Here is a 14,163-nt window from a genome sequence, read left to right on the forward strand (position 1 = left end):
TTTTATAAATCACAAACACACAAAGTATGATTCTATTCTACTATAAATATATTCTGCACGTTTTTTTATTGATGCAACAAAGGTTTTTGATGAAAGAAAACCTTTTTTTTTAATTGGGGCCACTAGATTTTTAATACAATTGTTGGTGTTTTGGTATGCAAATCATCACAAGGGTGATGGGGTGCTGGAGCTGATCTCCACTAACTATGGGAACCATGAATGTTTTTTTTTTTTTTTTTTTTTGTAGGATGTGGAAGGAAATAAGAGTGCCCAGAGAAAAGCCCATGGAGAACATACAAACTGCAAAGGGAGAACCCGCCCGGGATCAAACCCTCGGCCACAGAGCTGTGGGGCCGATTAGCCAACCACCCATCCACTGGGCCAATTGATGTGCCCCATTTTAAGTACTAATTCAGAACAAGACAAGGAGGAATACTTTTCCTTTTTTATTCATTACAAATACCACTAATTTCTTATTATTTATTGGGATTTTTACAATGTGGCATCTTTTCTTTGATGATGTTTTCTTTTTGTGATTGTGTTGTGTTTTGCTTGTATCAGCCTGCATTTGAAAAAAATTGAATGGATTATGGATTTGTTTGAGATTCTGAATTTTATTTGTTACCATCAGAATGATAATATAGTTTAATGTAAGGGCAATTGCCTATGTGGTGACATATTTTACATTATTTGTACTTATATACACATACACTCCACTCGATTAAACAATATGAACACAACAAACTAAGTAAAAACATATGCTAGAGCAACAATGAGGAGGAATTAAATTAAATTTTCATCTAAGCAAGAAAGAAAAAAAAACAGGACTAAGATTTTCAGTGTTCCTATGTTGTGAGTAGTAAATATTGTCTAATTATGTTGCTGTAATATTCATGGAAAATGGGAAACATAATACTGTTAACAGTTATATATTATGATACAATGATGAATTATAACACACCAAAAATGTGGGGTGGGAAACGGTTGTTTTGCATTTTATGTTCATATAATATTACACATTAAAAGTGATATTTTAACAATGAGCACAAATTGAGAGGTATAAATATGGATGTTAATATAAATAATACATAACACGTCAAACATTTATTGCTCAGAGTCCAGAATTATCTTTCATCACTCAGACGAGAGTTGGTATATAAATGAATAATGAATCGTATAAAACATGATCTAAATGGTTGTTTCCTGCAGTGAAATTAAATACGTCTGTTGGGAGGGAAAAAAATGCTCCTCTGCTGTTAAAAAAAAAATAAAAATACATCATGGAGAGGGTTTGAAGAATTATCCTTGATGTAGCAAAGTTTGTTCAGTGCACTCCGGTTCCCCACTGACTCAAACGTCTCCATCTTTAATCCCACGGTGCCATGAGCATTCATAATCAGTTTATTTATGTTTTCACCACTGGCGCTGATGCGACTCCCCCGCAGACCAGTCACTTGAATAAAGAACATTTTGATGCATTTTACCAGGCTTGTTATAATGTTTATTCACATAAGAATAAACTGTTGACTAAATGATCAAGTCCCCTTGCGATTTGCTGGCCACCAATTCAAGGTATCCCCCCGCCTGTAGTTAGCTAGGCTCCAGCACCCCCGTGAACCTTTTGAGATTAAGCCAGGGGTCGGTAACCTTTTTGACGGAGAGCGCCACAAACAATTCATTTTTTCCAATGTTATTTCTTGTGAGCCATACTACAAATTTAAAAGTCAAAATACATACATGTATTGCACACCTAATTTCAACACTTTTAAAGTGGAATTAAAAAAGAAAAAGATTATTATGCTGTTGCCAATCAATGAGGGTACATTCCAGAAAAGTCTACAGCTAAAAAAAAAAAAAAAATTAAAGCAGTTCTAGATGTAGTATCTCAGTTCTGTCACCAGTGATTTCCATATTTTAGCTCACAGGTTAGCAAAGAGCCAGATGCACTCATCAAAAGAGCCACATGTGGCTCCCGAGCCATAGGTCCCCTACACCTGGATTAAGCAGTATGGAAATTGAAACAATTAATAAATGATCATTGACATGGGCCTTCATAGTCAACACATGTTTACCCCTATATTTAGAAGTCCTGTTTCTATTTCAGGGTTCTTTAGAAGGATGAAACTGTCCAAAAAAAAGATCCATGTTGACTAAGGACGCTGAAGGTAGAGTGTGAATGTTTGTCTTTCTGTGTGTTAGTCATATGATTGACGCTCCAAGGTCTTCTCTGCCTCTCGACCTAAATCAGCAGGGAGAGAGTCAAGTCACCCACAGGATAAGCAGTATTGCAATTGGAAAGATGGATTCAATCCGCTGCCCTGTCGGTCCTCTGATGAGTGCACAAGGCCACTGATGGATAACACATATGCCCACATGATGCAGCTCTCATTCCCAGGGAAGCCATTTGCACAGGCGCTGTATTCCATCACAAGGGGTCTATTACAGAGGTTGTTGCAGCAGGTGAGACAAGGACACCAGCATTCAATCCACACAAGCACTTTGAGCACGAGAACTGCCAGCTTTAGATGGTATGGAAGGAAAAAAGATGGCAGTAAACCAGGCTTCGGAAAATGGTTATAAACAATTTGATCTGTAGATGGTCACAAGTCACACAAATTCAATCAATTCTAGTTGGTTGGGACAATGTCCAATGAATTCAGACTTTAAATCAGCGGTAGGCAGCCCAGTGGAAGAGTGGTTTGCGCATCGGCCTCACTGTTCTGCGGTCGAGGGTTTGATCCCAGGTTGATTTTCACTGTGTGGAGTTTGAATCTTCTCCCTGGGCTTGCGTGGGTTTTCTTTGGGTGCTCAGTTTTTCTCCCATATCCCAAAAACATGCAGGGTATAGGTTGGTTAAACACTCTAAACTGCCCTTAGATATAAAGGTGTGCATGAATGGTTGGTTGTTTACATGTGTCTTGTGATTGGCTGGCCACAAATTTACAGGGTGCCCATAATTAGCTTTTAAAGTGAAGCCAAAAGGAAATTGGATGGGGTTTTATTTTTGAAACATTAAGAAAATAGACAGTTTTGGACAATTGTTTGGTAAATGATTGGAGAGTTATAGTTATCAAAAGAAATTGAACTATTTTTTCCTCCTTATTATAAGAAAGGTAAAACCAGTTATCACGGGGCATCTCATTATGCTTCATAGATGTGCTTTTACTCAACACATCATAATTTAACAACGCAAGCACTGTGCAACTGTTACGAGGAACATTGCATAGCAAAAATGTATCCACCCTCGAATTTAGGTTTGGTTATGCTGTCTAGATAGAATTTCTCATTTTAAAGTAAAACGAAAGGTGGCTCATTTAAATGAAAATGAAGAATAACCGGTTCAAAAAATGAATGGAAATTTCTCCATGTGCAGCGACTGTTTCAGAACATTTTTGTGCTGGTTATTTGAAGATAGAGTGTACGTAAACGGTTGTCTATATTACTTTGAGCGCACAGCACTAGATTGGCAACTGGCTCCGAAAGAAGCCTGCCGCTTCCCTAAAGTGAGATCAGTAATGCCTCCCACACTTCACCCACAACACTAAATAAGTGGGAAACAAAATGGATGGATGAGTTTTGTATGATTGTGGTACACAAATCTTGTAAAATGTTAAAAAAGGCAACTTTGATCAGTTTAACCTCATATGACCAGGCATCCATGTGTGGACATCACACTGACAAGACTACAATGTTAAATTTTGGACTACAAGGGCCAACTGTCATATTTCTCAGAAACTACACGTAAAGAGATCATTCTTTGTTTTAACACTCATTTGAAGTCTAATTATAGCCCAAGTATCAAAGAGTAAATAAAAATGCATGCCTTAAATAACATAGTGCAACACTGTACATAAAACACTTTTATTTCCAACTTTAACAGATTTATGTGTCACTAGAGATTACCCCAGGACTAAAAAGGTGGGACATTGTATGTATCGGTAACAAGTACATTTCTAAGTAAATAATGCAAAAAGGTGTACAAGCGTAAATACAAAATACAAAAGATATTGAACTGACAAACTGCCTTAATTACACAACAGAAAACTGATTTTAAACTGAAGGAAAGAACATTTTCATCCAATTTACTTGTCTGGGGGAAAACAAATGCAACAAGGAGGTTAAGATTACACACTTGAGGAATAATAGAGTACCTTTCCATCATATTTACACAGATGATGCAGTATTTCACATGGAAGGAAAAAGTAGGTTGTCAAAAAGCGGTTACATTTCCAGAGTTATAGGGGCACTAACATGAGATTTGTGGGCGTGCACGACAGGTTAACTGAACAGAAAATGAATCAAAGTGTACAAATTTTTGATGGCAAACAGTTTTTTTGGTTATTTTTATTTTATTTTTTTATAAATATAACTGTTAAACATTCTTCAGTTTAAACTAAGTGAATACTGCATGATTCCACCTAAAATACAGTAAAATTCTGAAACTTTCACCCTGCGCCCCACCGGAAAAATAGTTGGACAAAATTAAAAATTAAAAAAAAGACAGGCAATTAAAAAAAAAAAAAAAAACTATGATGCCTTTGGCAAGCAGTTTTTTTCCCCGTTTTGTTTTCCTCTTCCAATGTCTAAATAAGGTGGAATCGTGGTCCAGGAGTGGCAATGATGTCGCTGTAAGGCTCTGTCTGGGTGACTTCGATAGCTTGTTGCTTCTTGAGGACAAGGAAGCTATAGAACTTTGCAGCCGCCTGCTTCTTGTTGTTGTTCCGGCACAAGTCAAGTAGGCTGACTGAGTCTGCTCCGGTCTTGGCCATGACACGCTGTAGGAACAAGCACAAGTCAGTACAGCCTGCTTATTGGAAGTCACACAGAGATTCTGAAGAAAAAATGGCCATTCATCCAGTCATATTCTTTATAAAAAGGTACCATTTTCTATTTGTAGCTGTCCCAGAGGTGGTGTGCCAATTTGAGTTTCATTGATATTTTCATACAATGTTTTGAGTCAGTGTATTTTGTTCCGTTTCTTTCTATATTTCTCATAATGTACACCATGAAAAGAAATAACACCAGGACATTAAAGAGTGGTCATGATGTCAGATCATGAAAGAGTGGTCATGTGACCAACACTGGGGGCTGTTGGGAAGGATGTGCTATCAGTTTAGGACTTGTAGTGCCCTTGAAAGAAGCATGCAAACAGTTTAAGGCCTTAGCAGCTCCTAATTGTCCAGTCAGAAGGCGCACACGGTAAGAGAAATTGTAGTTGTTGTCTATTCTGCCTTTGTTGTAAATAATGTTATTCTGTAATATTTCTTTGATGCTTGGAGGAAATAAAAACATTACTCCCGTCATACATCAGTCGATTGGTGGCTTAATTCAGACCAATAGAAAAGCGTTGGGGACAGCTAAAGTGAAAAACGTATACAGCGTGACGACCTTAAGTGAAAAACGCCATGCCTCAAATAAAAAGGGGACTGAACACTGGTTGTTCAAACAGAAAGTGGGTGAAAATAATGTTTCGAGGAGAGAAAGCTTTGATGAGCGGGTGATACACATCATTCGACCGACAAGAGCGTGCTCCTTTGAAAACTTCAAAGTGCACCATTGGGCGGATGTAGGTGAACCCCGTGGCCGATGGAAGATTTTGCATGTGACCAAGAAGCCATCGGGAGTTGTAGGCCGCAAGTGTACCGGCCAACTCGCCCTGGCATCAGTCCAACAAGGCAGCGCAGTAAAAAAAAGGCTCATCAGGACAAAGCAACAATGAATCGAGACAATCCAGGTGATGACTAAGCCCACCATTACAATGGATAACAGGTCAGACTGTTTTTTTGTTCATTGATCTGGATAGATGGAGTGGAATATTCTCTGCTCCTTTGAAAATGAAAATTTTAGATGTTGTACTTAATGAAACAGAAAGATTGGAAATTGAAGAGCATAGCAGAAATCAATGCAGCTCTTCAAATTCATAAAATCGGGCGGAAGCCAACACTTCAGCCTGAACAACCATTGAGGCGATCAGAGAGGGAGAAATATCTTACCGAAATGGCAATTGAATACCTAAAGGAGGAGAATTCCACTAGGGAAAAGAAGTTCCTATGTTAACTTTAGAGGTTCAGTACATTAAGACCAAATTAAAGCAATAATGCACTAAAAAGGAACAAGGTGACATAATTCCATCCTTAGGTGAACACGCGCCAAGATTTAGGCAAGCATAGGGCAAAATGTTCACGGTGTTGTCATTGTTTGATGCATGGAGGAAATAAAAACATCACTCCTGTCATACATCAGTCGATGCGTGGTATAATTTTGATCAGGAGAAAAGTGTTAGGAGCAGCTAAACTTTATAATGTTTCATGGACACTCTTTTAAAATGAAACTAAAATTGTGTGTTCTAAAACAGCAGACTTAAATAATGCTCAGTTTCCTCTTTTGTTCTCCTAAATAAAAAATACATTGTGGGTTTACCTGAAGCCCATGGAGCATCTGTTGGGTTCTCTTGTTCCATCTCTTCTCTTCCTGATCCTGGTCTCCACCTTGACCTTCTTCATCCTGATTCAGACAATACAAAATTCTTTGATATCCCTAATACCCAGATGGAGATTTGCCACTTTACACTTGTTATTAATGCCACGTCATCAGAAAACAAGACAACTAACTTCTTCCTCGCTGTCATCTTTCTTGTCTTTGCTTTTCTCCCCGATGAGGTCCAGTTCAGGGACAAGCTGTGTTAGATTGACTGTAGTCTCCTCTGTGGGGAGGTCGACCTGCGACATGTCGAGCCTCTGAGACAAGACCGAGGAGTCTGCCAGCTGTTGCGACTGCTGCAGCTGGGGTGGTTCCAAAGCAGCCATCTGGAAGACAAAAGGGCAAATTAATGCAAATTGCTGAATTCAATATGATTTTGGTTCATCTCTGCCTGATACAAAAAATATTTTGGGGAAAATATTTTGAATGGCACTCACAGGCATGGTGTTCTCTTTTTCCATGGTCTTGCGTTTGACGCCACGAGGAGTGGAGGGCGGAGGCATGACCGTCTCATCCAGTGTTGTCCTGCTGCCTTCCATCGCAGAGGCAGCCAGCATGCTGGGCTCTTCCATGATAGTTTGATCTGTAAAGTGAACGACAGAAATTGTGACTTCACTGAAGAATCTGGCAAACACAAATTTAAAACTGTCAATCGCCACCTAAAAGCTGCTACTTACCAATAACATCTCTGTGCTGACCCATAACTTCCTCCCTAGGCACATCCGGGTTCTCGAGCTCTTTCAGGAATTCATCCAAACTGTCGGCTTCGCCACCCTTTCTCCTCTTTCTCAGCTCGTCTGGCACCAGAGGTGTCAAGCACCGTGTGAACATCTAACATTTGAATGCGGAGAGAGGAGGAAATGTAATCGTGCCATATCAGTTAAAGTTAAAAAATATAGACAGGGGCAGTTGGACAAACTGAGAAATAGCTTTGGCAAAATATGCACTATCACGCTTTTCATTCATATTCTGGAGAGGTGCCCAAGGCAGTGAAAGGGGTGGAGGAAAAAGACAAAAAGTCATCACTTTCTCATTTTACTCTTGCAATCTCACTTCCTGAACTGCATACCAACGAAAGGACTTAAATGGACAAATCGCACAAAAGGGATGTTTGCTTTTGGCACTTGGTCTGATTCTCAAACATAATGAGACCGAATGCTCAACGAGTTCATTTTTCTAAGTGAAGAAAGTTTTACAAACTTATACATTAACCTGGCAATGGATTTGGTGTCTAGCGGTGGGTAAATGGTGCTGAACCATTAGCCTTCATGGCTAGTCCTTTGAGGTCCAATGATTTGGACGTTTAATTGCAGTCAATGGCAGGACATGTGTTAAAACCTATTTCAAACTACATGAAAAAAAACAACTTTAGACTGAAGACTGATGGTTTCACTTAGTACTTTACAAGCCTTAATAATCACTTGCTGTATGAAGGGTTAATCAGTCAAAAATGTAAGCCAGTCACTCTTTGGCAGTGGCTAATTAAAAAAAGCCAATATTCATTACCTTGAGCAACCTGGCATTCCAGAGAGGCTGAGCAGGAAGAGAAAAGAGCTTCTCCACGCCTCCAGTTTCTTTCCACATCATCAGCTTCTTAGTGGGAGGGGCAAGGTCAAGGGTGGTTACAATGTCCGAGTAGTCGGAGAGTTGGGCCCTGATGGTTTTGCTGTCCAACTCCTTAACGCTGTCAACAATCAGCTTCCTCTTACGCTTGGCCTTGGTCTCTTTCACTGAGGAGTTCAACACATTATCATTAGAGTCCTCATTGTTTGACAATTTTACTATAATGCTGAACACTTGCATATGGTTGTTTGAAGAAATTAAAAATAAAGACAATTTTAAATATTCTTTTAACATTGCAGAATTTCTTATCTTAACTTTGTTTTAGTAATCGTCATTTATACCAGGTGATGTCTTTTCACTCTCACAATTGGATTACTACAGTAATAAAAGGTTAATTAATCATCCTGACAGATTTGTACACATTCTTAAAATCTAGCGATTCATTTCCATTATTGATAATCTGGCAAAACACGCCAAAATAATGTTCTAACCAGTGATGTCAATGGGTTCCAGTGCAAACGCTTCCTCTTCATTATGAACAAGAGTGGTCTGTTCAGTTTGGTCAGCCATGGCTGGCAGTGGCTCTGCTGGGCCAGAGTCAGGACTGTCTGGTCCCGCTGAAAACAACAACAAAAATTATTATCATCAAAAATTATTATTATCAATAATCATGATTGGGGGGCAAGTGTTCTTCTAACTGCTTCACAAGCTTCTCAAATTATTTCTGGACAGTGAACAATGAAGTGCTTACGAGACTGGAGGTTGTCAAAATCGTCCTCATCATCACCATGATCCGGTGGCATCATGACGCTAGCAGTGATGGCAGGAGGATCGTCAAAAATGCCACCTCCATCTTCAGAACTCAGCAGCTTATCCACTATGGAAGATTGCATTCATTAAAAATCATCTCTGACATCTAACACATGTCCTTTGAAGAACTCACCTAACATCCCTCCATCATTGTTGCCCATGGAGGCATCACCAAAGTCATCATATTCCATGTGGTTGGATTTATCGGGCAAATTAGCTGGACCAGGCTCCGCTTCGAGCAAAAGATTAGAGGCTGTGGCACCATGCATGATATCCTCCTCAAACGTGCTGGCATCACGCATCATCTCCCGATCGTCCATGCCAAAATCAGCTAGGGAGAACAGTGGGTTATTTGAAAGGATGCAATAAGAACTCCTCAAAAAACAACAGTCTACACTATTCTCTGTTACCATCATTAGTTTCTAAAGAGAAACGGTCCCACTTGGCAGACATGTGTGCCTGGTGGTCTGAGTTACCGCATTTGAAAAGCTCAATCGCACTGAAAATACATGCTACTGCTTGATCAGATATTGTAACAAAATCTGATACTCCCAAAATAGCTTTATCGGTTACCGATACACAGTATCGGGACATTATTCATTATGATTGGTAGATCACAGTTTTTTCCTACCAAAGTCATTGTCTTGCAGAAGACTTAGATTGCCAACATCTTCCCTCATAGTAATCTCCTCAACTCTGCTCTGGTTCAGGGTGAACTGCTGGGCCACATCAATGTCACTGTGTAAAAGCCACCAAAGAAAGCAAAATTGAGTATAACAGACAAGTAGGGGGACAGAATAACGTCTAATCTCTGGAGGTACGTCACATCTTTCATCCTGTGAGGACATTAGTTCTGAACCATGAACATTGACTTACTCCAAATCAGGAAGCGGCTGGTCAAAGTCATGAAACTCCTCAGGCAAGGTGATGGCATTGTATGCAGCCTCACGGTTTTCCTCGGGCAAATCCACCACACCTGGACATAAACCGGCCACAGTGGTTCAACTGAGAACATGGTAACAAGTCTCAAAATATGAGGGCAAGGAGATGATCCGAGACATACCTGGCCTGAATGCCATTTTGATTTTGATAAAGGCTTCATTACAATCGGCCAGCAGGTATTTGGCCTTCCTGTGGTAGATTCTCACCACACCAAGAAGCAGGTGACCTGATGTACGCAATGCCATCTTTACCTATAAGGACATAACACATGATGCAATAAGTCGAAGAGTAGTATGTAAAAATCTACATACTATTTCAAACTAAACAGCCTCAATAATTAGGTGTACTTAGTTTGTTATTACCTTAGGTGAGATAATACTCTCCACGCTGCTTTCCAAGTTGCATTCAAACACATGAGCCTTGGTCAGCTTCTTGTCCCAGTGGGCCGCCAGCCAAATCTTGGCTAGCGGCCCACGTTTGCTAAGGACAAAGTGGGCGTAAAACATGGCCCTGGTTCCACTGACTCACAACAGCGTAGGCTCACCTGGAAAACAAATTGTACATTTATTTCACAAAAGGATAATTCTGCAACATGGCATGTGTAATTGTGAAGTTACATTGTTACAATTTCAATGCTGAAGAGAAGTCATGGACAAAAAAAATGATGCTTGTCTTATGATTTTTTTTAAAATTTCACATGCAACAGAAGATCAATTGATATATGCAATTAACACAATAGCTGCCATTGACAAAGACAGACCATGAAATATAATTTGAACTGGGAGGAATTTGAATGCTCATCTTTCAGTGGAATTGATGATGTTGATGAGATAACTCCTTTGATTGGAGGGCTGACATTGATCATTCACTGTAAGCCTCTCCCAGTCAAAATAGTTTGGACGTCTAGTGCCGTCAATGGCATCCATCGAGTTCAAGGAGTGCCCAATAAAGATTTAGGCATAACGTTCAACATCGGTCTTAATTGCCATTTGCTCCACGAAGTAGGGAAAAAAACAATAAATGTTATATATGCATATATTTACTAAAACTTGATTTAAACCGAGGCTTACATGTGCTTAACTCTAGCCAATACAAACAGAATATGTTACTTTTTCCGTGAGAAAATAGTGAAATAATGTATCGATCATTCTAAAAAGGGCACATCAATGGAATACGACAATTACGCTGAGAACCATTCATTCAAAAAGTAGTATATACGTAACACTAGAAACGATAGTGCCTATAAAGAATGGCGCCAGCAAATAGTCGGCGCCATCGACTGGCTTAAACTACATTGACCGCCAGAAAGCGTTTGCGTTTATTGTGCTCGATATCTCCCGACGTCATCTCCCCAAACGTCAAAAGTACAGCTCGTAAGTCAAATGTATTTCGGAATAACCACGAGTTTACGTTTGCTATCATCGTATGCTCATACCTATTAGCCCTGCTGTTGCGGTCGCTGACGGATGGCGATTGCTAGTACCGCGAAGGCCTTAGCAAATTATCGCAACCGTGCATGCTTAATAAGTTGCAAAAAACAGAGAAAGATATACGTAGTCCATTGCCAGTGCAAGTCTACTTACCGACGGTACACCGCGCGTGAGTGAAATCGTGCAAATTATGTTATTTCTCCCAGGGAATTGTCCCCTGTTGTACTCATTAAAACAGTAAAGATGGCGCCAGTCGCCTTCCTCCCGCTCACTGCTACCCTTTTAAAATCCACAGGATGTTTACAGTCAAAAATGGCGGAGGAGTTTCCTGAGCTGTCGGCAAAGAGCAGTGAGCACCCGTGGCCGATAGGGGGCTCTGTGATTGAATTTCTTCAGACTTGAGGGTGTTTGATAAAATATAAATCAAATAAAAACAGAGGTGCGGAAAAGTAGGCAACTGTGGTATGATACTCGTACATAGTTTATGGCATATGACTTTCAAACTGAAAGAAAGATGAGCAAAAGAAAACTAACAAAAGTACAAGTAAGGCATATACTCCCAGGTATAGATAATATTGTGGGAATAAAACCTAGACTGAAATGTATATTTATCCTTTCATACTGAAAAAAATTAATGTCACTTTTATTCATTTACTCATTGTATGAAAGATTTTGTTTAAATTCCAGACTTATTTCTGTGTGACTTGTTATCTATGTTGACTACTTATTTATTTATTACACATTAATTGATTATTTGTGCATAAGCTTTAAATCTCATTATGCTTGTATAGTGTCATTAAAAGCATTCAATTCAATAAACCCGGGCAAGTCAACACTCAAGTATTGTTCTTCTTGTGTATACTCATTTAGAAGTAGTTCTCGTCATTTGTGAACTTGTGACTTTTGTATCTTTGTATTAAAAGTATATCACAATATTTGTACTGTTAATCTTAGAATTTTAGACTTTGATGCATTAGTTCTCAACATTTCTTTAGTACTTTACACTACAGGAGAAACACAAAAAAGGATATGGTGTTCTCATAGTTCATTTCTCCAAAAATGTGGTCCCTGAGCAGAAAAATCATCTTTTTAAAAACGGGGCAGATCTTTTTTTTAAATTCCTCTAAGCCATAGTTTGAGTATTAACATTGCTATTTGATTTCAGGGGAAAATAACTGAAAACAACCACTTTCCCCCCACATTCCAAAGACATGCATGTTAGGCTGATTGGACACTCTAAATTGCCCCTAAGTATGAATGTGAGAGTGAATGGCTGTCCATCTCCTTGTGCCCTGCGATTGGCTGGATACCAATTCAAGTCTCTGTCCCAAAGTCACCTGGGATAGGCTCCAGCAACCCCCTGCAAACCCTAGTGAGGATAAAGCGGTTCCTAAAATGAAATTAATGAAAAAAAGGTAAATTTCTCCAAATGCAGTTAATAGCAATGGCAATATATAAAAGAAAAAATATTTCAACTGACTGATGTACAGAATATAAGAAGTAGTAGGTATATTGCAAACAGCAAACTCAATTTTCAAGCAGTATATTATATCTTTCCTTATTTTCAGTTGAATTGCAAAATTGGTAGACAGGAAAGAGGATTTGATTTGTCTCACAGGTTCCAGCATCTGGCGCAGTAGAGAGGCTGCCAGCTGAGCATGTTTATGATTTATCAGCAGCAGGAGGCTGTGTCACAGTACAGGGATTTCTGCAACTAAGTGAGACACTACTCTGGCATCAAAATAATCCTATAGGATTTTTTTTCTGTACGCTTTTGGAGACGATTTGTTGCACAAGCTGAGTGTGGTCAAACCATAAAAATATAATATAGTAACATTTTGAGACAGATTGCTGGGAGGTACTAGTTCATTTATAATTCATTGTGATCCAACATGTTACTAAAACATCTTTGGGCACAAGAAGATGTAGCATAAAAAAACTACTATATACTAGTACATACCATGCAATGCTATACGCGTTAAAGGACACATAACACATTTTAACATATAATGCCGGGATTATGACAGTTTTTTGTATTTCTGCCATCTGTTAAACAAGATCATTTCATCCCGGGAGGCCATTTCTGTGTGCTGAAATAAGATGCTACACCACCAACTGGGGATGAATAAATTCAACCATTACCAAGTAACTAAATATTATTTAAATTGACTAACTTGTGTGTACCTCTGAGGATTTAAACAAAGCAAGGGTGCTTTGCAAAGACTGATTGATGAATGTAATTGAGTTTAATCTCATTGAATGAATTGTTTTGGCTTATGTATACACAGCGATATGGCTAATATGAATGCATTTAATCACATTTCCACAGGGAGACTCTGCAAGGAAAAAATAGATTAAAGAGCCGCTGCCTGTCAAAGGCAGAACTTGAGTTTTCATACTCATAAATAGTCTTATTGTTTTGATATAAGATATATTTTAAAACAAATACATTTTACTCATAATCCCCATAGGGATAATGCTATTTGTGTTCCACATCACACAAGGAACAAATATAACATTCAACTGTGCTAGAAGAGATAAAGACACAGTACATGTGTGATATGCTCAAGAGCACTAGGGCAGTGTTAAGCACTAAAGGCTCATAGATGAGATAATGCATATTAACCGACTAGAGATTAACATAGCTATCAGTTCATTTCAGTGTGTGTGTGTGACTTTATATCCAAATATAGTAAGTACTACATACCACAAATTGCATTTTCTGTACACTACTGGTCAAATATTGAACTGTATAAACCTTTGCCCCTAACATCAAATTTCATACATGTGGAAGCTAATCATGAGACAATATAATGGAAAAACTGTGACATGACGTCTATTTAAAATGATTTAATTTCCTGATTTGGTTTTTGATTTAAAATTTAACTGTCTTTAAATCAAGATTAACATATGTGGAGTACTATATGTACACAAAATT

At 38.8% G+C, this 14,163-nt stretch overlaps 2 protein-coding genes across 2 annotated transcripts in view; one reads left to right on the forward strand and one right to left on the reverse strand.

Annotated features, from left to right (window-relative positions):
• Positions 1–3,847: 3,847 nt before the first annotated feature.
• Positions 3,848–11,537, reverse strand: LOC144199776 (double-strand-break repair protein rad21 homolog A-like). Its single transcript, XM_077721628.1, has 14 exons — positions 11,379–11,537; positions 10,158–10,339; positions 9,917–10,046; positions 9,730–9,829; positions 9,485–9,591; positions 8,987–9,184; positions 8,795–8,920; positions 8,535–8,660; positions 7,987–8,210; positions 7,158–7,311; positions 6,918–7,063; positions 6,612–6,806; positions 6,421–6,504; positions 3,848–4,775 (listed from the first exon to the last, which is right to left on the reverse strand). Exons 2-14 carry the CDS (start codon positions 10,299–10,301, stop codon positions 4,584–4,586), a joined length of 1,926 nt encoding a protein of 641 aa, XP_077577754.1. The 5' UTR covers positions 10,302–10,339; positions 11,379–11,537; the 3' UTR covers positions 3,848–4,583.
• washc5 (WASH complex subunit 5) overlaps positions 5,137–14,163 on the forward strand; it is a 33,917-nt gene continuing 24,890 nt past the window's right edge. The window contains exon 1 of the mRNA XM_077721625.1: positions 5,137–5,199. The gene's annotated coding sequence lies outside the window, so the exon portion shown is untranslated. The remainder of the gene's footprint in view (positions 5,200–14,163) is intronic.

Source organism: Stigmatopora nigra, chromosome 7, assembly GCF_051989575.1.
Source record: "Stigmatopora nigra isolate UIUO_SnigA chromosome 7, RoL_Snig_1.1, whole genome shotgun sequence".
Taxonomy (NCBI): Eukaryota; Metazoa; Chordata; class Actinopteri; order Syngnathiformes; family Syngnathidae; genus Stigmatopora; species Stigmatopora nigra.

Bases quoted from the DNA above. Each gene is read 5' to 3' on its own strand.
- LOC144199776 (XM_077721628.1), bottom strand. From the start codon at position 10,301: ATGTTTTACGCCCACTTTGTCCTTAGCAAACGTGGGCCGCTAGCCAAG. The intron at 7,064-7,157 runs GTAAGTAGCAGC...TTCACTTTACAG, and splicing joins TCAGCACAGAGATGTTATTG to ATCAAACTATCATGGAAGAG. The intron at 6,505-6,611 runs GTTAGTTGTCTT...TGTCTGAATCAG, and splicing joins AAGATGACAGCGAGGAAGAA to GATGAAGAAGGTCAAGGTGG.